The sequence below is a fragment of the Mauremys reevesii genome, linkage group 17 (genome assembly GCF_016161935.1).
Source record: "Mauremys reevesii isolate NIE-2019 linkage group 17, ASM1616193v1, whole genome shotgun sequence".
NCBI classification, from domain to species: domain Eukaryota; kingdom Metazoa; phylum Chordata; order Testudines; family Geoemydidae; genus Mauremys; species Mauremys reevesii.
Window position 1 is genome coordinate 5,589,370 of NC_052639.1, and position 25,065 is coordinate 5,614,434.

At 52.4% G+C, this 25,065-nt stretch overlaps 1 protein-coding gene and 2 long non-coding RNA genes across 4 annotated transcripts in view; 2 read left to right on the forward strand and 1 right to left on the reverse strand.

The window, feature by feature from the left end:
• Positions 1–518: 518 nt before the first annotated feature.
• LOC120385104 lies at positions 519–4,261 on the forward strand. Its single transcript, XR_005589265.1, has 3 exons — positions 519–688; positions 3,189–3,296; positions 3,976–4,261. It is a non-coding gene; the product is annotated as an uncharacterized LOC120385104 (long non-coding RNA).
• On the reverse strand, positions 4,132–23,861 carry CD79B (CD79b molecule). Of its 2 annotated transcripts, none has more exons than XM_039504219.1 (6): positions 23,650–23,861; positions 20,766–20,807; positions 17,044–17,355; positions 7,666–7,784; positions 5,977–6,018; positions 4,132–4,973 (listed from the first exon to the last, which is right to left on the reverse strand). In XM_039504219.1, exons 1-6 carry the CDS (start codon positions 23,741–23,743, stop codon positions 4,875–4,877), a joined length of 708 nt encoding a protein of 235 aa, XP_039360153.1. In that variant the 5' UTR covers positions 23,744–23,861; the 3' UTR covers positions 4,132–4,874. The 2 variants fall into 2 exon arrangements, with proteins under 2 accessions (XP_039360153.1, XP_039360152.1); XM_039504218.1 differs by lacking the exon at positions 23,650–23,861 and adding an exon at positions 22,956–23,574.
• Positions 9,069–25,065, forward strand: part of LOC120385103 — a 32,313-nt gene continuing 16,316 nt past the window's right edge. The window contains exon 1 of the long non-coding RNA XR_005589264.1: positions 9,069–9,222. This is a non-coding gene — a long non-coding RNA (uncharacterized LOC120385103). The remainder of the gene's footprint in view (positions 9,223–25,065) is intronic.

Consider the following 25,065-nt stretch of genomic DNA (forward strand, 5'->3'; position numbering starts at 1 on the left):
TACATCTGCACTGCAGCTGGGCATGTGCCTCTCACACCAGGCAGACAGACACATGCTAGCTCCACTCAAGCTAGCATGTTAACAATAGCAGCGTGGCCATCACAGCTGGGAGCCGGATGGGCTAGTCACCAGAGCTCAGAGCTGGGGGATCAGGAGGGCTTGTACTTGGATGACTGGTCATGTCACTGCCTGGGACACAACAGCCACACTTCTGTTTTTAATTCTAACGCCAACAGAGCTAGCACACATCTGTCTGTCCAGGCTGGGAGCTCGGAGCGCTCAGCACTCTGCGAAGCAGGTCCTGGCTGGCCGACTCTGTTTGCTAATGGCTTTATACTTGCTTCTCTGGCAGATGTTCTCGGTCCGGTAGATCTTAGGGCCCTGCAGGTAGAAGCAAAGGCAGAATGTGGCCCCTGTGTCTGAGGGGGGAGAGTTACACACTGTTGTTGTGGGCAGCTGCTGACGTATTGGGTACAGGCGCAATTACGCTTGTTTGCATGTTATTGTTCCGGTAATATAAAATCTGTGCTCCAGAAATAAGACATCGTCCACCCATCTGCCAGAAGCCCCGTTCCGTGGAAACCGGATACTGTGTCAGCAGCTTTGCCTGCGCTGAATTTGGAAAGTGCTGGGTAAATCCAAGAGAGGAGTGTGTGCATGGGACCATCCGGCCAGGACCCTTTCAGCGGTGAGCGGTAATGACACACTGTGGCTGCGTAAAGGGCCTGATGCTTTAGCCAAAGCTGCCTAATGTCACACTCGGTCTCTCATGCCTTGTGAGCCGGACTTTCCATCGCGTGACCTCCCCAGGCTGAAAATAAACTCACCGACGCGGAGGCCAGTTTTTGGTCAGTTCTGCAGGCAAGGGTTGTGGAAATTGCCATGGGGCGGGCTGCATCTCCTGGACACTGCCTCCTCACATGTTCACGATCACATAGCATCTCTGGGACAGCCACGTAGCAATGGCTCCCATGGAAAAGGCTCTTAGGAGAGCACAGAAGGGTGCTTAGCTCCCTTCAGTGAAACCAGGCACAAGCTTCTTAATCCGCAGCTCTTTGGATTCCTTAGAGCCACAGTGAGGTATTGGCTGTGGGTGGACGTGCGCCGCTGGTGAGAAAACACAGCTGAGAATTTCCAGGCTGCCTCCAAATCCTACAGCTTCTTCCTGCCGATCCTCCCGAAGAGCAACCCTTTCCTGTGCCGTGGCTAGAATGCTTGGCAGCTTCCTCTCCACCACCCTGGCACCTGCCTGGTCCTCATACGGCCCATTCTGCTGCAATCACCTTCCTGCCCCATTGCCCTGGCTGTGTCACACCCCTTCGTGCAACCCCCACTAGCTCCCCCTCGATCCATGCGTCTCACACACAAGCTTCTGGCCCTTACTTGTAAGGCCCTGCACAGCTTTGCCCTTCCCTCTGCTTGTGTAAAATGTCATCTCTTGCCACCTTCCACCTCATCTACTTCCTTTGCTCTTCCACCAACACCAGCTGCTTCCTTGATGTGCCCATTGGCACTTCTGCAGCCTCTTCTGCACTGCCCCTTGTGCAGGAAGCAACATAAGAACATAAGAAAGGCCGTACCGGGTCAGACCAAAGGTCCATCTAGCCCAGTATCTGTCTACCGACAGTGGCCAATGCCAGGTGCCCCTGAGGGAGTGAACCTAACAGGCAATGATCAAGTGATCTCTCTCCTGCCATCCATCTCCATCCTCTGACGAACAGAGCCTAGGGACACCATTCTTACCCATCCTGGCTAATAGCCATTTATGGACTTAGCCACCATGAATTTATCCAGTCCCCTTTTAAACATTGTTATAGTCCTAGCCTTCACAACCTCCTCAGGTAAGGAGTTCCACAAGTTGACTGTGCGCTGCGTGAAGAAGAACTTCCTTTTATTTGTTTTAAACCTGCTGCCTATTAATTTCATTTGGTGACCCCTAGTTCTTGTATTATGGGAATAAATAAATAACTTTTCCTTATCCACTTTCTCAACATCACTCATGATTTTATATACCTCTATCATGTCCCCCCTTAGTCTTCTCTTTTCCAAACTGAAGAGTCCTAGCCTCTTTAATCTTTCCTCATATGGGACCCTCTCTAAACCCCTAATCATTTTAGTTGCTCTTTTCTGAACCTTTTCTAGTGCTAGAATATCTTTTTTGAGGTGAGGAGACCACATCTGTACACAGTATTCGAGATGTGGGCATACCATGGATTTATATAAGGGCAATAATATATTCTCAGTCTTATTCTCTATCCCTTTTAATGATTCCTAACATCCTGTTTGCTTTTTGACCGCCTCTGCACACTGCGTGGACATCTTCAGAGAACTATCCACAATAACTCCAAGATCTTTTTCCTGACTCGTTGTAGCTAAATTAGCCCCCATCATGTTGTATGTATAGTTGGGGTTATTTTTTCCAATGTGCATTACTTTACATTTATCCACATTAAATTTCATTTGCCATTTTGTTGCCCAATCACTTAGATTTGTGAGATCTTTTTGAAGTTCTTCACAATCTGCTTTGGTCTTAACTATCTTGAGAAGTTTAGTATCATCTGCAAACTTTGCCACCTCACTGTTTACCCCTTTCTCCAGATCATTTATGAATAAATTGAATAGGATTGGTCCTAGGACTGACCCTTGGGGAACACCACTAGTTACCCCTCTCCATTCTGAGAATTTACCATTAATTCCTACCCTTTGTTCTCTGTCCTTTAACCAGTTCTCAATCCATGAAAGGACCTTTCCTTTTATCCCATGACAGCTTAATTTACGTAAGAGCCTTTGGTGAGGGACCTTGTCAAAGGCTTTCTGGAAATCTAAGTACACTATGTCCACCGGATCCCCCTTGTCCACATGTTCAAAGAACTCTAATAGATTAGTAAGACACAATTTCCCTTTACAGAAACCATGTTGACTATTGCTCAAGAGTTTATGTTTTTCTATATGTCTGACAATTTTATTCTTTACTATTGTTTCAACTAATTTGCCCGGTACCGACGTTAGACTTACCGGTCTGTAATTGCTGGGATCACCCCTAGAGCCCTTTTTAAATATTGGCGTTACATTAGCTAACTTCCAGTCATTGGGTACCGAAGCCGATTTAAAGGACAGGTTACAAACCTTAGTTAATAGTTCCGCATCCCTGAACAGATCTCACAAGCCCCTGCCATATCTCCCTTCAGATCCCTCCTCACTGCTGCTGGCAGCTGATGGTAAATGGGCCACCAGGGTTGGCAGGCGACCAGCAAAGGATTGTATATTCTGATGACTGACCCCCCGCCCTGTCCCAGGTCAGTGGTTTGGTCCATTTATTTCTTGTGTCTCGTCATTCTTTGGGGCAGGCACTATCCTTTCCAAGTGTCAGTACAGCGCCTAGTTCAACGAGGCCTTGATCCTGGCCATGGCTGCTGGGCGCTGCATGAATACAAGGCCGTGCTACAGACATCCCGGCTCACCCTGGCAGCAAAAGCCTACAGAAGCAGCTGCAAACAGGCCCAGCACCCCCTTCCCAGCCAGCCCCTCCGAAATCACTGGCATGGGCATGTGCATCCTTCCTGGTGCAGTGTGGGGAACGTCTGCTCTAATGTGTCTCATGAGAGCTCAGTGCCCATGACTGTATTTCAGTTCCTGCCTATACAGCCCCACCAGCCTGCATGGCACTTAACAGACACGCCCCTGCTGCAAAGAGCCGTACAGATCATACAGGCAAACCTAAAGGGCCTGGGGAGGTGAGCGAGATGCAAAATTTTGCTGGCATCATTCCACCCAGTCAGATTTCTCCTCTTGCAAAGGAAGGTCCGTGCAGCAGAAACTGTGGCCTAAAGTGCTGCTTGGAGCAGGAAATTAGTGAATTTTAATTGACATTAAGCAGGCTTATTATTAGCACTGAAGGAACGTTCCATGCTCTGGTCCATGGAAAACCCCTTCTGGTGAGTGTGCTGATGTGACATGATCTTTGGTGTTTCTTAGGACAGAACCTGCCTGAGATCCCAGCATCATGATAACGGCCCACACATCTAGACAAGCTGCTCAATGAGAGAGCCCCTGGACTATGCATCTCAGCCACGCGTTGTGCAGTAAGGAGCCAGTCTGACTCCGGGCGGTGGTAACAGGAGGAGCAGGACACTGATTTATTGTGTTTATTAAAACTTTAAAAAGCAGTTGGACATTTTGATCCCACAATTTCCACACTTTGCTGGGACGCCCTAATTCACACTTGGTAGAACTTCATTCCCGTTGTGTAGCATCTTGCTACAAGGAGTCATAATAACTTCACGCACAGTGGAAGGTTCGGTTCAACATGAGTAAAGTGATCACATTCCAGCCCTCTGTGAATGTGTCGTCTCTGCAAACCTGTCTCTCCTTCCTAGGCCCAGGGCCTCAGAGATTAAAGTGATCTGCTGCTACCAGGTTCTTTTAGCTGCCTAGCTCAGGCTGAGGTTAACTCACTGTTTGCTGCCAGTTGGTGGCAGCTTGCTACTCATTTCTGTACATGCACCTAGGGGCTTGTGTGTTGACATAATAACAGCAACTTCCAGGCTAAAATGGTCTTGGCCAGCTCCCATCCAGATCTGGATACAGACTCAGAAAAGCAAGCGCTGAATATACAACACCAAAAACTCAAGCAAGCTCTACTAACGGTTACAGGAGGCAGCTGTGTGTGGCAGGGAGGTGGGAGCTACTGGCAGCGTCCCATCGTCTTGTTGCAGTTTGTGGTGTTGCCCTGCCACACGAGTCTGTAACAGCCACAGCCCATGGCAGGAAGCCAGGAATCCCAATTTCTCCAGCATCAGTGGGTAGCTCGCAGGCACAGCGGGTGCAAGAAGCTGTTCCACTAACGTAGGCAAGTCGCCTGGGTGCAGAGCCCCTCACTCCTGACCCGGATGCTCCCCAATTGTCCACTTGGCTTTTATATCCCGCAGAGGTGCAATGTCTTCGTAGGTGGCAGTTTGTTCGATCTCTAAGCCCTGTGCAAAGAAGAGGGAGACTGAGGAGGAAACATTCCCAGGGACCCGGGTCGGCCCTGAGATATGCCCAGGTGCCTGCTGCGCAAGCCGAGCTTCGGGCGGAACTGGGAACTCAGTGTGATGTTAGCTGGCAGAAGAGCTTTACCAAAGCTGACTCCTCGCCTCCAGCCCCAGCCCTCCCTCCCGCCCATCTCCAAGGCTGGCCTGGCCGTGCCATCTTCAGGCTCATTCCCAGGGATATAATGGATTGGTGCCTTTTTTGCTTCTTCATGATTTACAGAGAACCTGACAGGGCTTATTTGTTTCCCTCTGTTTATTTTAGACAGAAATTCAGGCCTTGTCTACCCTGGCAGACTGTGGATGACCGGAGAACTCGTGGCTCTATGACGGCTCCGAAGTCTGAGAGGGGAAAGGATTTCGAGGCAGGCTGTTTGAAACGCTCAGGTTTGCATGGTTTGTTAGTATTTATTGAACTCCAGTACGTAGGCGCGGGAAGTAGGGCTGCGTGGGATGATGCAGCACGCCCGGGTTTTGTGCCAGCCCCAGGGTCCCGCCCGGGGATAGGACCGGCTGCTGGCCCTGGGTCCTCGCTGCCAGCCCGGGGTCCCGCTCAGCCACTGGCCCCATGCCCGGGGCTCAACACCCACCCCTCGCTGTGGCCCCAGCCTCCGCCGCTTTACCCCTGTCTGTGTCCCTCCCCTCCCGGAGCCACAGCCTTGCTCTCGGCCCCAGCTCTACGGGATGCTGGGGGGTGCAGACAGGGTGGGGTAAGCAGGGATGCAGCTCAGCATCCTCACTCCAAAAACGATTCCAGCGTCACTTCTCCAATACACAACACACACTTGGGAGAAAGGACGTCAGTCTTAAAGATCCACTTCTCCTCCCCTTCAGCTCGCAATGTACATCTGAAACCCCCAACGAATGCTGCCCTGCCCAGCTCACTGCTTCAAAAATATTCCTATTAACTATTATTAACCTAATTAACATGATATTGTTAACTTACCTCATAGGTATGGTCCTCATCAGAGCTGGCCTTGCCGTCGCCCTAGTGGGAAGGGAGAAGTACAGGGAAATGTAGTGATCTTCCTTACCACAGTGTTCTGCTATTTCTGGGCTCTTCCATGGGTTGCTACCAGAATGTCTGTGTCATTAAATGTTTCTCCCCAAAGTATCCCAAGTGGGTGTAAAACTAGGGTGTTGCCAAGCACTGCATGACGGGCAGCTGTGCCCTCGGGGGAGTGGGGCCATCCAAGAACAGACCCACTCAGCATGGTGTGTGTGAATGGCCTGGGCATGTCTCCTATTGCGATGTCCTGGGTTTACGCTGAGTCCTTGGTGTAAACCAACCCAGGTTAAGCCATGCGATGCACTCAGCACAAGGATGCCAGGTGCCAGGGATAACAGTGAGCTGTCTAGGGGCCAGGGGCCTGCTTCCGCCCGAGCCATGCCAGCCCCACCCCAGATCTAAGCCTGAGGTGTGCACCCTCAGTGCCCAAACTCCTGATGACAGTTTCCCTTGGAGGAGCCAGGAGACATAACTGAACCGCTATCAGAGGCGACATATGGGGGGGCATGCAGGGTCATGTGTCCCCCAGATTTGCTCACATGGGCTGAGCATGCTCAGTAACACTGCTGAAGCTGGCTGCCCTCACTCTGCCCCCCCCCCCCATTACGAAGATGACCAGGAGAATGGACTGGATCATGATGATGACGTCTTTCACACTGTTCCGTCTCTGGACCTGCCCTATCCCCACTAACCTACTAGACCCAGAGCTTCCATGGGGAATTCCAGATGCTTCCAGGGCTCCCCGGGGCTAAATGCTTTATTCCTCCAAGCAAAGGAAGACAGATGTTCCTCCCTGAGGCCTGGTCTACACTTAAAACTCAGGTCAACATAGCTGCGGTACTCAGGGGTGTGAAAAATCCACAGCCCCTGAGTGCTGCAGTGGTGCCAAACTAACCCCCAGTGTAGCCGCAGCGAGGCTAATGGCAGACTGCTTCCATCACGCTATCAACCGTCGCCCAGGGAGGTAGAGTTCCTACCATGACGGAAAAACCACTTCTGTCGCCGTGGTGTGCGTCTACACTACAGGCTTCCCGGCGGCATAGCTGGGAGCTGTAGCTCCTGTAGTGTAGACGTCCCTGGCGTACACCCTTCGACAGCCGTGAGGGGACACCAGGCTGAGGCAGTGCAACCCCTTGCTGTTCCTCCAGGCCTCTGCCAGCTGTTGGTGGGGGCCCAGATGGCAAAATCCCATATAACTCCCCCCTAACCGCGAAGCAGTGGGTGGAAGGGACTAGCTATCCTCCTCCATCTTTTGCATTGCCTCTGGGACCTAGCCCAGGTACCTCAGTTCTCAGAGGAGGCTGTCAGGAAGAGCCCATTGGCTGAATAGACACAATGGAAATGGAGCCTCTTGTGACACAGCTCTATATCCCCCCAGTGAAGGCGATACGCCTGCCCTGGTTCCAGGGCCATTAGCCCTCTGCCCCCTAGAAAATACAGGAGACTTCTCCCCATCCTCAGCACAGCTCAGAGCGATGACTGGGAGCCTGGGATGATGGTGCCCAGACAGGCCTAGAAACATGGTCCCCCAGCACGTCATGCTGAGACATTCCAAGATGCCTCACAATATGGATGGTCAATGCACATCCTTGAACGGTATTTCAGTAGGAGGCGCCCAATACTCACTTTCTCCAGGAGCAGGAGCATGGGGACGCTCACGAAGATGACCAGGAGAATGGACTGGATCATGATGATGACGTCTTTCACACTGTTCCGTCTCTGGACCTGCTCAATGGTGCTGAAACCTACAAATGAGGCAACGGCAGGAAGGGCGCCTTGAACCCTTTGCAGTGTCTCTCCCAGACGGGAGGAGCAGGAGCTGGCTGGAGTTTTGTTACAGAACAGCTGTAAGGGCCTAGGAGGAGGAACTTAGCGTGACAGGGACGCCTCGCCCTTGACTCCGGCTCCAGCGCGCACCCCAGGGTTCTGCATGGAGTAGTGAGTGAATGGGTGAAAACAAAAATTGATAAAGGGGATTCTTTTAAGAAAGAAAGAAAGATGCCTGCTTTGCTTTCACAACAGCCCCCTTTGCACCCCGTGAGCATCACAGACCTGCTTTTCTGATGGAGAAAAACCTCTCAGTTGATTCAAGAGCTTCCCTGACCTGCTGTTTGCTGTGACCTCCCATCGGCACCTCTTCTCTCCACCTCTCTGAACTTCTGATACCCTCTCCTACCTTAGGAGTAGTGATTCATCCCCTTTTCCATACTTGCCCCCATCCATCTAGCCTGGGCCACTAGCCTGCAATGTCACCTGCTGTTGTGATTTTCTCACTAGTCTCATGTTTTTAAAAGTAAGTACATGCCCTCCCGGGCATGGATAAAAGCTTGAAGACACGAACCCTAAAGGATCCAGACCCACAAGGGAACTAAAGAGAACCTCAGTTTAAAATCTCATGATTTTAAGTCCACCTTGTGATCTGTGGGCATGGCAGATGATCTGTGAGTGCTGAGGGATGGCCAGCTCCATGGGCCCTGCTCTGGGGATGGGGAACGTCTCCCTGAAATGCTGCCCAGACAGCAAAGCAAGTAGCCTCCCCATGCCACATAGAGCTGGGCTTGCAAGTGGAAGGACCTTGTCAGCACCACCTCATGGGCACCCAGGTCACAGGTCATTCAGGGCAGCAAACAGCCCGTTCTGAACACGACATGCTCAGAAGGTGACAAGTGCAAGGTGTCCAAATGACTTTTCCTGGCCTTCCAGGTGAGCCTGGTGGTATCTGCACCAGAGACTTGGCACCGACCCAAAGCAGGCGCTGTCCCCTCGACACAGTGCCTTGGGCATGCTACTCCCATGTGTGTGTGACGGAGCCCAGAGCAGCACCACAAAGATATACAACCCAGTGTGAGGGACTGGAGGCAGCCCAGAGCCATTGGCCAGGAGAGCTGGGGTTTCCACTCCATGCAGCCGATGAAGTGGGCCTGTAGCCCACGAAAGCTTATGTTCAAATACATTTGCTAGTCTCTAAGGTGCCACAAATACTCCTGTTCTTTCTGTTATCAGGGTAACAGACAGGTCTCAAAATGTAACTGCGAACAGGGAATCAGCATTGAGCAGGTGTGTTTCCATCAGAGGTCTGCAGGACTTGGTTCTTGGCCCTACACTAATTACCACGACATTATTCATGGCCTGGAAGAAAACACAATATCATCGCTGATCATGTTTGAGATGACACGGGAAGTGGTAAGTAATGAAGGGCTCAGGGCACTGATTCAGCGCAGTCTGGATCACTTGGTAAGCTGGGCACATGCAAACCATGTGCGTTTTAATACAGCTAAATGTAAATGGGCACAGCTAAGAACAAAGAATGCCAGCCACACTTACAGGATGGGGGAGGGGGCCAGAGCCGTAACTAGGTATTTTTGCGCCCAAGGCACGAATATAAAATTGCACCCCCCCAGGGCTGGCTCTTCGGTGGCAAGTCCCTCAGTCCCTCTCGGAGGGAAGGGCCTGCCGCCGAATTGCCGCTGAAGAATGAATGAAGCGGCGGCAGTAGAGCCTGTGATTTTGGGGGGTCTAACTCATGATTTTTGACTGCTTGGGCTGGTAATGTTGCTTCCAAGATGGTCTTTGGTTCCAGTCCAGTTCCAATCCAGAGAGGAGGGAGGTGCTGGATATCAGCAGTGGCCACTAGGGATCAGCAGTGTCCTGAGAATGCTGGGAGTTCAGGTCTGCAGGGCAGGATCAGGGGTGGCAGGCTTGTAGAAATGGTGGTGGTCTCCAGAACCCGCCCCTGCCCAGACTCCACCCCAGGCTCTGGGAGGGAGTTTGGGGATGGGAGGGCTGCAGGGGTGAGGGCTGTGGGTTATGGCTGCAGACGAGGGTTTGGAGTGTGGGAGGGGTTCAGGGTGAGAGTGGGGGTGAGGGCTCTGTCTGGGGCTGGGAGGTTTGGGGTGTGGTAGGGGCTCAGGGCGAGGGTAGGGGTGTAGGGGGATTGGGGATAAGGTGTTTGGGGTGGTGGAGGGGCTCAGGGCTTGGGCAGACATTTGATGGTGCAGTGGGGGGGTGAAAGCTCTGACTGGGGGTGTGGGCTTTGGGGTGGGGCAGGGCTGGGGATGAGTTTGGGGTGCAGGGAGGCTGCTCCGGGACAGGGGCCAGAGAGGAGGACTCCCCCCAGCCCTTTCCCTGCCAGCAGCAGCAAGCTCGGGGGGGGGAGCCTCCCTTTCCTGCCCCCCCCCAGCAGCACACTCACCCCCACCACTGTCACTGCATGTGCTCCTAGGGCCCATCTCAGGTCCAGGAATCTCCCCTGCCTCCCCCGTGGTGGGTGCTGGGGGGTGCTGCGAGCGCCTCCTCCCCTGCTGTTGCCCCTGACTGTAGCCTCACTGGGGGTGGGGGATGGGGCTGCCTCCTTGCCCAGCATGGGGCAGGAGTGGTGACTGTGGGCGGGGGGCCCCCTGTGCTGGTGGAGGGTCCCACTGGAAAATGAAAGGGTCTGAGGGGGAGGGGCAGGCTCAGAGTCAGTCTGCCCTGGCTGGAGTGGGTGGGGGGCACTAGGACCCAGTGGCAGCAGTTGCTGCAGGGAGGCAGCATGGAGCTGCAGGGGAGAGACAGGGACGGGGAAGGCGGAGGAGGGAGGAGCAAGTCGGGGCTGGGGGACATTCGGGGGGGGCGGGGAGATCACCCGGGTTATAAATATCTCCGTGCCAGCGGCTTTTTTTTTCTCCGCCGCTTTGTGCACCCCTCGGCTTCAGGGGCGGCTCTAGGAACTGCGCCGCCCCAAGCACGGCGGCACGCTGCGGGGGGCGCTCTGGCTGTCGCCGGTCCCGCGGCTCCGGTGGACCTCCTGCAGACGTGCCTGCGGATGCTCCACCAGAGCCGCGGGACCAGCGGACCCTCCGCAGGCACGTCTGCGGGAGGTCCACCGGAGCCGCCTGCCGCCCTCCCGCGGGACGCCGCCCCAAGCGCGCGCTTGGCGCACTGGGGTCTGGAGCCGGCCCTGCTCGGCTTTGTGCACCCAAGGCAAGTGTCTCACTCGCCTCGCCCTTGTTATGGCACTGGAGGGGCTACCCAGGGAAGCAGGGACTCTGGAAAAGGTTTGAGGGTCGTCGTGGTTAATCAGCTAAACGTGAACTCCCAGTGTGACACTGTGGCCAAAAGAGCTAATGTGATCCTGGGATGCATAAACCAGGTAATTTTGAGTAGCAGAAGAGAGGTTATTTTACCTCCGTATTTGGCACTGGTGCAACCACTCCTGGAATACCGTGTCCAGTTCTGGTGTTCACAATTCCAGAAGGATGGTGATACATTGGAGAGGGTTCAGAGAGGAGCCATGAGAATGATTAAAGGTTTTGAAAACCTGCCTTGTAGCGATAGACTCAAGAAGCCCAATCTATGTAGCTTAACAAAGAGAAGGTTCAGGGGTGACGTGATCACAGTCTGTAAGTACCTACATGGGGAACAAGCGCTTGGTAATAGTCAATCTAGCAAAGAAAAGTCTAACATGATCCAATGAGTGGAAGTTGAAGCTAGACAGATTCAGCCTGGAAATAAGGTACACATGTTTAACATTAACCATTGGAATAACCTACCAAGGGTCATGGTCATCACTGGCAGCTTTTAAATCAGGATTGGATGTTTTTCTTCAAGATCTGCTCTAGGAGTTATTTTGGGGCAGTGCTCTGACCTGTGTTATGTGGGAGGTCAGACTGGATGATCACAGTGGTTCCTTTTGGCCTGGGGACTCTATTCATTTATTTATTACCTGTATTGTGGGAGTGCCTAGCTGGTTGGTGTGAATGGCAGGAGCTGACCCCAGTTCTCTGTGATAAAAATATGGCAATCAAGTTAAAAGGTAGGGTGTATAAACATTGTAATTCAACCCATCTTAATGTACAGGACAGAGACTTGGCCAACTACGGGGAAGGCGATCAGTATGTTCTCTACCATGGGAATGAAGATGTTGAGATGGTTAAATGGATGGACATGCTATAATAGGAAATGGAATGAGGTTGTGAGGGGCCTAATGCGGATTGCCCCAATTGAGGACAAGTTGATGGAGACTAGGGTATGTTGGTGTGGTTGTGTCCAGTGGAGACCTGGGAGTGCTATTGGTAGGATGACCCTTTCAGTGATTGTGGGTGGAAGACAAGCAAGGAGGAGGCCAAAGAATAGGTATGTGGAGCAGATATTGTAGAACTGATAAATGAAATTGTTTTTAATTGTTCACTTTATTAATATAACTTCTGTTCACCATTCACTACACTCGCCTACATTGTAACTTCTGTTCACTGTTTGCCATATTGTAATTCAAACCCCATTTTAAAACGCTCGCTCCATTTTGTAAAAGCTTCCTCCAACCTTCAGTTTTGCAAACCCTGCTGTAACCTTATTAGCTTAGTTTAGATGTGTGACTGAGGTATGGATGGATGATGGAATCAACCTCCAGCCCCAGCCTGTCCTGATGAAATAGAGTTCAAACCCCACCGGCTGAAGATGCAGACAAGAGCCCTAACAAAGTAAGGGCTGGTCTACACTAGGGAGGGGGATCAATCTAAGATACGCAACTTCAGCTACGTGAATAGCGTAGCTGAAGTCGAAGTATCTTAGATCGATTTACCTCTCGTCCTCACGGTGTGGGATCAACGTCCGTGGCTCCCCCTGTCAACTCCGCTACCGCCATTCGTGCTGGTGGAATTCCGGAGTCGACGGGAGCGCGTTCGGGGATCGATATATCGCGTCTAGATGAGACATGATATATTGATCCCCGAGAAATTGATCGCTACCCGCCGATACGGCGGGTAGTCCAGAGGTACCCTAAGAAGAGTCCACCCTAAAAAGAAAAGGTGTAATAGAAGGAAGATCAAAGCCAGGTCCCAGGCTGAAATCATGCCTGCAATTGACGGGTGATCAATCACCAAACCCAGAGGCAGCGTGACACAGCAAGACCTATAGACTCTGGATTCAAACTAAAGCCTACAAAAAGGATGGGTGAGATGGGAGACTTTGGAGGGTAACATTCTGCTGCCAACATGGAAGGGCATCGGTGCCTGCCCAACAGAGACCCAGCTCGTCCTTGTGCCCGGCTTTCCTGGCCAGTTAGCCACCAGAAGCCACGAACCCAAGCTGCAAAATCAAGCCACGAACTCAAGCTATGTCCAGGACTGGTAACTATGCAGCAGCTGCAGAACATCTGATGGATGTGTGTGTGTGTGTGTGTGTGTGTGTGTATAGGTATTAGGTATAATGTGTGTGTATAAGGATTAAAATATTAGTTATTGGTCATAAATCAAATTGTGTTATCATAGTAAATGTGGCATCTTTGTCTTGCCCCCTGAAAAGATCCTGTGTAGTTTTGTCTGTACAACAATCTCAACAGATGTTAGAGACACCGATTTGCACAACAGCCAGCCGTACAGGCCCGAGTTTTGGAAGAAGGCGATACAAGTCCCCAGCCCCAAATAAGGAAGTGGCAAGAAAGAGGAAGAAGATTGTGGTAGCACCTGGGAGCTCCCGTCATGGACCAGGACCCCATGGTGCCAGGCACTGAACAAATGCAGAACAGAGGGATGGTCCCTGCCCTAAAGAGCTTACAGGATAGGGGATGTGCCCCATTGAACTGCAGGGATGACTGACACCTTCATTCTCCAGAGTAAGTAGCCTGTTCTCAGCTAGACACCTGGTTCTCCAGGCTGAATGTCCCCAGGTTGGTAGGTGTAAGTTAGACACGTAGTGTGAGTATTCACACCCGTAATGCGAGTTCTCTGAGCTTCTTGTATTTTACAGTGTGAAAAGGGGCTTTTTTACACAACCTTTCTGGAATGATAATATTCTTATCATTTCCTGGGTACTCTGGGACTGCGCTCACGGGCTCATTGTGCAGGGTGCTGTACAGAAATAGAGGCAGACACAGTCCTTGCCCCGAACAGCTGAGAGTCTCAGCAATGGTTTGCTCATTTGTTCCTGTGTTTCATAGCTTCCAGCACACAGATTCAGAGAGTCACATGCATCCATAGATTTTAAGGCCAGGAAAGGCCATTAGATCCTCTAGTCTGCCCTCCTGCGTAATACAAGCCAGACAAACTCACCCATGGATTCCTGCATCTAGCCCAATGACTTGTGGTTGAACTAGAGCGTATTCTGAAGGGGAGAGAAATGGGAGCTGAAATAAATCAGAAACCATGCGAAGAACCTTGGGGCTCAGTTGCCACAATGGGAACGACTGGAGAGCCGAATGTCTTACTGAAATTCAAACCCACCCTGACATACCCGGCGTCAGAAGACAGGGCTCCTTTGCTCTTGGGATCTGTGCCACAGCTCCTTCTTGCTGCGTGGCTGCTAATGCGTTCAGGGGGTTCTGTACTGCCGTGTCAATGGGTCAGACTGGGATTTTCAAAGCATCGTCATTAAGGCTAAGATTTTGTCACGGCTATTTTTAGTAAAAAAGCTTGTGACCTGTCCATGACTTTTACTAAAAACAGCCATGACAAAATGGAGAGCTCAGCTGTGGGGTCTCCACACTGCGTGAAGCAGCTAGGCAGCTGTGGGGACAATGGCGCTGGAACCCTTTTTATAGTAGGGGTGCTGAAAGCCAACAAAACTATCCCCAAACTTTTTATCTGCTAGAGCTGAGGCCAGGGGCAGGGCTGTGTCTCCAGGAGGGGAGGGGGACATGGAGAGGGATAAGGGGGCTGAGGCTGGGGGCAGGTGCGGGGCCAGTAGCAGAGCCCTGTGTGTGGGACCGGCAGCCGGGACCCTGCATGTGTGGCTGGGAGCAGGGCCAGTAGCTGGGACACCATGTGCACAGCTGGCAGCTGGGACCCTGCATAAAATCTGGGGGTGCTGCAGCACCCCCTACACCCCTACTTCCCGCACCTATGTGCGGGGGCCACTTGGAGCTCCAGGGTCCCCTCTGCCACCTGCAGCGGTCAGGAGCTGCGGGAGTACCCCACAGCTCCCAGCCACCATGGGCTGAAGTCATGGAAGTCGCAGATTCCCTGTGACTTCGTCGACCTCTATGAAAAAATCATAGCCTTAATCATAAGAGATCCCATTGGAGTGGGAGCTAGATGCCAACATCCCTTCGGCGCCTTTGAAAATCCCACTCAAAGGTTTTAAGTAGAAAACTTGAAAAAATCCATATGAGATAGACAGATAGATGTGTATGGGGACAGAGGGACAGATAGATAGATGGGTGTGTATGGGGACAGATAGATTAGATGGGTGTGTGTGGGGACAGGTGGACAGATAGATAGGCAGGTATGTATGGGGATAGATAGATAGATGGGTGTGTGGGGGGACAGATGGACAGATGGGTGTGTATGGGGACAGATGGGTGTGTGGGGGGACAGATGGACAGATGGGTGTGTATGGGGACAGATGGGTGTGTATGGGGACAGATGGACAGATGGGAGTGTATGGGGACAGATGGGTGTGGGGGGGACAGATGAACAGATGGGTGTGTGTGGGGACAGATGGACAGATGGGAGTGTATGGGGACAGATGGGTGTGGGAGGAACAGATGGACAGATGGGTGTGTATGGGGACAGATGGGTGTTGGGGAGGGACAGATGGACAGATGGGTGTGTATGGGGACAGATTGGTGTGGGGACAGATGAACAGATGGGTGTGTGTGGGACAGATGGACAGATGGGAGTGTATGGGGACAGATGGGTGTGGGAACAGATGGACAGATGGGTGTGGCTGGGCACAGATGGACAGATGGGCGAGTCTGGGGACAGATGGATGTGGGGGGGACAGATGGGTGTGTATGTGGACAGATGGGAGTGTATAGGGACAGATGGGTGTGGGAGGGACAGATGGACAGATGGGAGTGTATGGGGACAGATGGGTGTTGGGGGGGGGACAGATGGACAGATGGGAGTGTATGGGGACAGATGGGTGTGGGGGGGACAGATGGACAGATGGGAGTGTGTGGGGACAGATGGGTGTGGGGACAGATGGACAGATGGGTGTGGGGGGGACAGATGGACAGATGGGAGTGTATGGGGACAGATGGGTGTGGGGGGGACAGAAGGACAGATGGGAGTGTATGGGGACAGATGGGTGTTGGGGGGGGGACAGATGGACAGAGGGGAGTGTATGGGGACAGGTGGGTGTGGGGGGGACAGATGGACAGATGGGAGTGTATGGGGACAGATGGGTGTGGGGGGGACAGATGAACAGATGGGAGTGTATGGGGACAGATGGGTGTGGGGGGGACAGATGGACAGATGGGTGTGTATGGGGACAGATGGGTGTGTATGGGGACAGATGGACCGATGGGAGTGTATGGGGACAGAGGGGGCTGGGGGGCACAGATGAACAGATGGGTGTGTGTGGGGACAGATGGACAGATGGGAGTGTATGGGGACAGATGGATAGGTGGGAGTGTATGGGGACAGATGGGTGTGGGGGGAACAGATGGACAGATGGGTGTGTATGGGGACAGATGGATAGGTGGGAGTGTATGGGGACAGATGGACAGATGGGTGTGGGGACAGATGGATGTGGGGACAGATGGGAGTGTGGGGGGACAGATGGACAGATGGGAGTGTATGGGGACAGATGGGTGTGGGGGGGACAGATGGACAGATGAGTGTGTGTGGAGACAGATGGGTGTGTATGGGGACAGATGGACAGATGGGTGTGTGTGGGGACAGATGGGTGTGGGGGGGACAGATGGACAGACGGGTGTGTGTGGGGACAGACGGGTGTGTGTGGGGACAGATGGACAGATGGGTGTGGGGGGGACAGATGGACAGATGGGAGTGTATGGGGACAGATGGGTGTGGGGGGGACAGATGGACAGATGGGAGTGTATGGGGACAGATGGGTGTGGGGGGGACAGATGGACAGATGGGAGTGTATGGGGACAGATGGGTGGGGGGGGGACAGATGGACAGATGGGAATGTATGGGGACAGATGGGTGTGGGGGGGACAGATGGACAGATGGGAGTGTATGGGGACAGATGGGTGTGTGAGGGGTGTGTACAGGGATAGATGGACAGATAGATAGATGGGTGTGTCTGGGGTTAGACAGAGACAGCGATAGCGCATCTCACCTATTACTCTCAGTTCACTCCCACATGTGCGTATCCGTCCCAGATCACGAGCCAGACTCTTATTTTCACACAAGTAAATGCCGTTGTCTTCAGGCTGAATTTTGCTGAAGATGATCATTACAAACGACACATTCCTCTCCTCATACACCCTCGGGCCATTCACATCTATCACCCGGGGGGTTTTGTCCTGTCCAGTCATTTTGTACCACTGCACGTCATCTGAGTTGCGGGAATGGCAGATGAAGTGAACTCGGGTGTTCTTCTTGGCAGCTATGTAACGAGGGTGCTGCCGGAAGTTTGAACAGAACATATCTGAGGAGGAGACAAAACCAGGCCAGGAAGGTAAATTGACAACACTGCATCTTATTAGCTCCTCCAGTTCTTCCCTGTGATGCCTGTGGGCTAACAGGGATCATGCCAGGGCTACTAATGCAGCATGCTTCCTGGCAGATGACTGGCAAACGCTCACCGAATGCAGAAATGTAGGTTGACATAAATTGCAATCAGAAGGATTACAATGCTGTGCGTGTGCAAACTGCAGCTTTGCTTCTGTGTGCACCAAGCGCAAACCCAGCTCCTGGGCAAGCATCAGGCACGGGGCATGTGCCAAAGCTCATCGGCGCTCGTGGAAGTTAGGGCCTTAAACACTACACAAGTCAAGATGTGCACAAGGTTCTCACAAGACCATGAGGTGACTGCCCCACACCACACATACTGCTGCTATTACACTGCACAGAACCATTACAAAGTTTCAATGGAAACATTTTTGACCAGTTTTACTTTTAATTATTTAAAGTTTGCACAGCCATTACATTTCTATGAAGTGACGAAGAAATATATCCATTCTGTGCTTATTCTGAAGTCATTCATAGGAATTTTTAGCAGTTAAATACTAAATTGCTGAGTTACATATACACAGTATTGCATTTGTATTCAATTATTCCTTATAAGTAGCATTTAATTCAGCTGCTTCAGAAAATCATGAATAACCACTACTCATTTGTAACACTCAAGGAGGCTTTTCCTCTCTAATACAAGCTGCTCACAGTTGCTAATTTAGTTATTTGATTTTATCGCTTCCCAAGTTATTTCTGCCTTTCATAATTATAAAACAACAAATAATTTGGAAAAGACAGAAAATCAAGCAGCTAAATTAGTAACTGCGAGCAGCTTACATTAGAGAGGAAAAACCTCTATTCCTAGCACCCGTGGTATCTCACAGCACACTAGCAACAGAGCAAAGCTTCAGCCTTAAACAGTATCAAACAAAAAGCACCATAGTGTTACGTTGATCGTCAGTAGTCTTAGCTCAGTTCTCCAGCATGCAGGGGCGGCTCCAGGCACCAAGTGCATGCCTGGGGCGGAAAGCCGTGAGGGCGGCAGTCAGGCTGCCTTCAGCGCCATGCCTACGGGAGGTCTGCCGGTCCCATGGCTTCAGCGGCAATTCGGTGGCCGGTACGCCGAAGGCGCGGTACCAGTGGACCTCCCACAGGTGTGCTGCCGAAAGCCACCTGACTAGACTCAGGGCACAGACGTGACTTTGTGGGTCATGATTGAAAGTCGGAGAGTTAGAATAAAACCTCTTCCTGCTGTAGCCACTTGGGATGAGGAGAAGCAGCTCCCATCATGAGGGGGAGACTGGGCACTGAGCGTGAGCGGAAAGGCCACTAGCCCGTCAGAGATGGGTTTGCTGATTTGAGCGTATCAGAGAGAGCTTCTCCCGGAGACCCAGCAGTCGGCTTCTCAGAGCTCACTTACAGTTAGGGCACCAAAATCGGTGGCCAGATTTGCCAGAGCTCAGCACACTGGGGCACAGAACTCTTGAAAATCTGGCCCATGGTGATGGTAACGTTTGCTGCCATTTGAGTGCCAAACTCAGTCACAGGAGCGGCTCCAGGCACCAGCATGCCAAGCGCATGCCTGGGGCGGCAAGCCACGGGGGGCGCTCTGCCGGTCGCCGCGAGGGCGGCAGACAGGTTGCCTTCGGTGCCATGCCTGCGGAGGGTCCGCTGGTCCTGCGGCTTTGGCAGACCTCCTACAGGCTGCTGCCGAATCCGCGGGACCGGGACCTCCTGCAGGCTGCCGCCGAATCCGCGGGACCGGGACCTCCTGCAGGCAAGCCGCCGAATCCGCGGGACCGGGACTTCGTGCAGGCTGCCGCCGAATCCGCGGGACCGGGCTCAGGGGTGCTGGGAGGTTAGTGATTTGCTCTGGGTTTGTGCAGTGCCCAGCAGGGCCATGACTGGGCCTTCTAGGTGCTACAATAAAACACCGTGAGAGGAGCTGGATAGCAAATCACTAACCTCCCAGCACCCCTGAGCCGGGGACTCTGATCCCCATTTTACAGAGGGGCAGCTCAGGTGCCAGGCAAGTCAAGTGAGGAGGCCATTGGCTGCTATGGGACCTGAAGGGAGATTTTCTGTACCCCAGTCTGCTAGACCATTTCCCCCTCCCAACGCCGCATGCAGCGAGCCAGACAGCCCAGGGTGTGTTGTCCTCCATGCTGCTCTGTATGCGTGTGCCCCGGGCACTCTGGGAGAGCTGCCCTGACTTCCCCAGCATGCACTGGTACAAACACTGTTCAGCAGCATGGTAGATGTAGACACATGAATGTGGCCGTGTTATCACTTGTCTGCATGGGAAGGTTGCACTGATTTAAGATAAAGAGTGAATTTAAACCAATTAAGTAAAACCAATGCAACCCCCTGTGTAGACATCCTTATTTTGGTACAGCAGCTTTTTTCAGCTTAGCTTAAGTCTATGAAGAACGGGTTTAAGCTAAAGCAAAATAAGCCATTCCCTTAAATTGAAATAAGAGCATCCTCACAGGGGGTGCATTGATTTAATTAAATCGGATTAAGAACAGATTTAAATTAAATAGTTGCAACTTTCCTATGTAAACAAGGTCTCCGAGCAAAACCAGTTCAGATACAAATGTCTTCTGTGGTTCCCCTCCTCTGGGGAAATGGCAAATTCTGTAGCCAAAGTCCACATGTGACCAACAAGTGGAGCTGAAGGGACTGAAATGTGAGGGGAAATATGCAAATTTTACAGAGGCTGGGAATTGCTTTCACATTACTAGGGCTATTTGAAAAGGAACATATTGATTATAAATTGTTAATAGAGAAATGAGTAGTGGTTTGGGTTATAAGTTTTTGCAACAGTTTAAGCATTAAATATATTTAAGAATGAAATAGGTAATTTACCATAATGGGAAAGAGTCAGGCAGTAGCTAGGAACCTCAGCTAACTCATCCTCTTAAAATATTTCTAGGAGTGGTTTCCATGTAGTGTTATAGGAGTCATTTGGGGTATTTTAAAATCACTTTCTATCATTACTAATTCTATTTGATTAGCTGCTTTTCTGTCTTGTGCTTTGCAGCATCGCATTTCATCTTTTCCCTAGACTGCATCTATGTAATCACTCTGTTGCAGAACAGAGTAAAAGAGATCCAGGCAATGACAAATCACTCCAGCCCCTAAGCTCTGAGGGTCAGACCCGCAGCTGGCTCCAATGGAAGATCTGGCCCTCAGCGTCTACCAGGTGGCTGCAGCTGGGGACTACAGGTTGGAGCCACCAGCTGAGTTTCAGCTTTAGAGGATTTTCATTTTCTCTTAACCTTGCTGTATTTTCAGTGGGGGAGGAGGCACCTGAGAGGTGCACTAGGCAAAACACAAGCATCACAAAGGAGGGGATTCTCTGTATTCTGCAGCTGTACTGACCTGACTTCTGCAGGGTGGTGTTTCTTGAGGCTGAGATCTCACCTGAAAGACAGGAGAAGAACAGAAAAAGCAGCTCAGGGTTAGGGTTAGGGCCCATACAAGTCCCTGGCATTTGGAGGCTCAGGGTGCTATGGGAGCCAGGGGCCTGACTCTCCCAGACATTCTGGCTCTAACCTTCCTCCGCGGCAGCAGGCAGCGTGGGTTGGAGGACGGGTCGGGGGCTGAGGGTCAGGTGGGCTCCAGTACTGACTCACTGAGTGGCTTTGGGGTGGGGGAAGGGGACAGTCATTGCTCACCTCCCTTTGGTGGGTGCCCTGAGCATTAACTATCTAACGCCTGTGAGCACACACCACACTGAGCAGCCATGGCCCCGGGGCGGGGCTGCTCCAGTCCTCTGTCACAGGAGGCAGGCTGGGCCAGTGGTTAGAGTGCTAGCCAGGCCTGGGGCTTGAGTGAACTCAGGACTGCACCGTGCTGGGGTTGATACAGGCCGACTAGCGTGGTGGGTTAGCCGCTAGCCTGGGCCTTTGGAGCCTGGGGGCCGTCTCCTGCTCTGCTACAGACTGTGTGAACTTGGGCCTTGGTTCCCCAGCGGTAATCCAGGGCCGAGGGGTGGGGCTGAGGATAAAGCCATTAGCATGTGAGCCCAGCTAAGCACCCACCTCATGAGCTGCTCTAGAGTCCGGCCCCAGCCTTATTTCAACAGCGCCAGCATTACAAAAACCAACTGTAACAGACTTGTCAAGAGAAGTGGAGCCATAGGCCAGGAATTGCCTGGTCTCCCTGCTGTGACCCTCACCCCCAGGGCTGCCTGGTGAGGGGGACAAGTGGGGCAATTTGCCCCAGGCCCCGGGCCCCACAGGGGCCCCCATGAGAATATAGTATTCTATAGTATTGCAAGTTTTTTTTATGGAAGGGGCTCCCAAAATTGCTTTGCCCCAGGCCCCCTCAATCCTCTGGGCAGCCCTGCTCACCCCACACCCCTCGTATGTCTTAGGGCCTGCTACATGGGGCCACTCACAGAGTTAATCCAAATTAACTTCTACAGTGAATTAGTTAAACCGGATTTAAACCCTGTGTGAACACTCTGATGAGGAATTAGAGTGGCCTGAATTCGGTTTAGCTTAATTGACTTGGAAGTACAGACTCGTTTCTTTGGGGCCCAGCCCAAGTCTCTCTATTGGGTGTGCAAAGTGCTAATGCATTGTGTAAATAAACCATGACCATGGCTGTGTCCCCCAAGAGGGGCGGGTGTGGGACTGGGACGCAGGGTATGGCTACACTGCGATAAAAGACCCACAGCACGGCTGCGGCTGGCCCAGGTCAGCTGACTCGGGCTCATGGGGCTCTGGCTGCGGGGCTAGAAAATGCAGTGTAGGAGTCTGGGCTCCAGCCCGAGCTGGAATGTCTGCACCGTTATTTTTAGCCCCACAGCCCTAGCCTGAATCAGCTGCCCTGGACTCGGAGCCACGGCTTTTTATCACTGTGTAGACAAACCCTTAGACTGTAAGCAGCAATTGTGCCCCTACATCAGCAACTCCCAAAGTAGCCCGCACCTCTCCTCCCTAGCCGGGCACCTCCGCCCTGCAAGCTGAGCTAGCCAGCCCCAACCCAGCATCTCCCCGACATCCTGCAGCGGCTGCACCACTTCCCCAGCAGGGCAGATGGGCAGGAAGCGCTGTTCTGTTTACTGAGTCGCTCCAGTGCACAGCTCGCTCCTTTGCTATTTCTATGAAAATTGATCTGGCTGGTCAGGTGCAATCTGCCATGTAGCTTTACGCCGTGGTTGTCTGCCAGCTCCTCGCCCATTCGGGCTGTGGTAATAACAACTCAGAGTAATGGTTTAATCATAGAAAGTGAATGTTGACACTCTATAGCTGTGCCCCTGCTGTCCACCTTGTTTGTGAAAGTTTGTACGAGCGGACGCCTCTGTGTATTAATGTTCCCGAAGCACCTGTCATCTCCTCCTTCCATGGGAAGAGAGGGGCTTCCAGTTAATCTAAGCAACAGCTGCCCAGGGCTCATGCACTGCTACTCCAGTCACATTGGACAGCAAGTTGTAGCTGCCCAGCATTTCTCTTTAACCGGCACAGCCCTGGAGGGGCTCTGGCTACATGAACAAGGCAGATGTTACACAACCTACTTAGCAACGTTCCCAAGAAACACTTGGCAGGGTCTCACTTCTCTTACCTGGTTCCCCATCACCGCAGCATCTGAATATCCCCCAAGCTTCGGTGGCTCTAGCCTCCACCCTGGGAAGCAGGCCAGGGCGCCAGAGCCCTTGTTCAGAACACATAGAGACAGGGCATGCAGGATGCCTGTAGCACAGCAGGGAATTGAAGCAGGGTCTCACACATCCTAAGCCAGGGACCTAAACCCAGCACCAGTCGTCTCTCTGTTGGGTGGCTGTTTCGTGGGTTAGAACTGCAGAGCCCACAGTGAAAACGCCACTGTCGCCTTAGTGAGCAAAGGGCTGAAACCAAGCAGAGCCTGGACATGCCAAGGGCATCACCTAGGCTAGTGACTGCTCTCCCTGGGGTCCCACCATGCTGGGCAGCCCTGAGGCCAGAGTTCCTGCCTTGCTGCGTATGCTGTGAAATCCAGGTCCTGCCTTCCTGGGAAAAGTTTGCTGTGTGCAAACGGACGCTGAAATGATTTGAAAGATGGAAGGCGTTTGGGTTGAAAAGCTTAGAAACAAGTGAGTGACAGCTGAGATCCTTCCAGGTGAAGTTCTTTAGTGTTCCAACCCAGGACTGGGTGCAATGGGAGAGATTTCAATACTCTGTTGGCAGAATCTGCATTTAGGAATAATTCCCATAAAGAGTTAATGCTGACTACACCAGCCAATAGCCCCAGTAAGATTAAAGAACTGTGAAAACCCTACCTGAGATCAGGACTAACAGGCAGAGCTGCATGTGGAAAGCTGCCAGACTCTTGCAGAGGGAAGCCATTTCTGAGATCAAATGGTAGGAAAACATCAACACTCCGGCCTTGTGCCGCGGCTGCAGAAACGCTGCTAACTCTCCAACTGGCTTCTTCTTTAGTGCTAAAAATTACAGTGCTTTAGCGAAGCAAGACAGGACTTTCCTGTCGATGTAAATCAGGCCCTGTCGGGACAGTCCCAGGGGCTTGGTTTAGCACAGACTCAGATATGGGCCGTGGCTATGCACTTGAGTGCATCTTCCCCACCCCTGGGCCAGATGCAGAGATGTGTCAGCAGGAGCAGGGGAATGTAAATTAGTCTCCCTTCGGGTCACGCTACACCCGAGTTGGAGGTGTGATTTCCAGCTCAAGGAGCCCGGCCCACACTAGCTTTGATCGTGCTAACGCACTAACAACTGCAGTGTATCCATGGCAGTGGGAGCAACAGGAGGGCCCATCTGGGACTCAGGGCGGCCAGCCCCTCCTGCCGCTATGCTACACATCTGTGTTTAGACGCCACCTTGATCAGAACTAGCGTGGGTATGTCTCCTCCAGCTGGGACGGACACCTTCCCGCTTCAGTGCGGACAGACCCTTGCACACCAACAAAGGTGTAAGTGACACAAATGAAGCCTCCTTAGCCCAGATCCTCCTGCAGGCAACAGCATGAGTCTGGATTCATTGAGTCACCTCCCACAGCACTGGGCAGGCACTTCCCTCGCAGCTTCGCATGTTTCAGACAGACCCGTGGCACTTCTGCCTGGCCTTTGCCGGGGTGTGCGGAAAGCCCCGACCAAACCCACCAGCGCTGGCTGGGATGGAAGCCGGCATTTGGCTGCTGTTATTGCTGCACCCCCAGTTCTGGTGCCCCTGCCTTTGCCCTGTGGTGTGCAGTGATTGCTCAATGCTTGCCTGAGGTCTGCTTTGTTCTGGGGCTGGTTCCAATTGGCTGTGCATAACAACAGCGTATCAGCACCCCGGCCAGACCTTCTGTCTGGGAAGCTCAGCCCTTGAAGACACAGCTCCACTCCCCATCCCAATGCCACAAGCTTTCCCTGCACTGATGCGATGCTGATGGAATGCAGGGGGCAGGGCAATCTCAGACTCTACGGCTCTCTTCTCCACTGCCGCCAAAGGTGCCGGCGGTCAGATCCCACCCAGTGTGCACGGTGACGTGTTGTTTTCTGCAGCAGCTGGAGGGGGTCATTTGGTGTTTGTGCTAGTTGCTGCTGGGTCGTCTGGTTAGGCCAGCGCAGTGTATGACCCGTGCCCACTCCATGTGGGGCTCTGGCCCCTTAGTGGTAACTGGGGCAGACAGGTCTTGAGGAGGCTGCTAACAGAGTGGGACTTTTAGCTTTTAGCTCAAGGCCCCATGTTCT

What these genes read in the sequence shown, in the direction of transcription:
- CD79B (XM_039504218.1), bottom strand. Translation starts at nt 23,061, where the DNA reads ATGTGTTCTGAACAAGGGCTCTGGCGCCCTGGCCTGCTTCCCAGGGTG. An exon ending in GAGTGAACTGAGAGTAATAG is followed by an intron (nt 7,785 to 17,043) that starts GTGAGATGCGCT and finishes CCTCATTTGTAG; the next exon opens with GTTTCAGCACCATTGAGCAG. An exon ending in ATGAGGACCATACCTATGAG is followed by an intron (nt 4,974 to 5,976) that starts GTAAGTTAACAA and finishes TTCTTTGCACAG; the next exon opens with GGCTTAGAGATCGAACAAAC.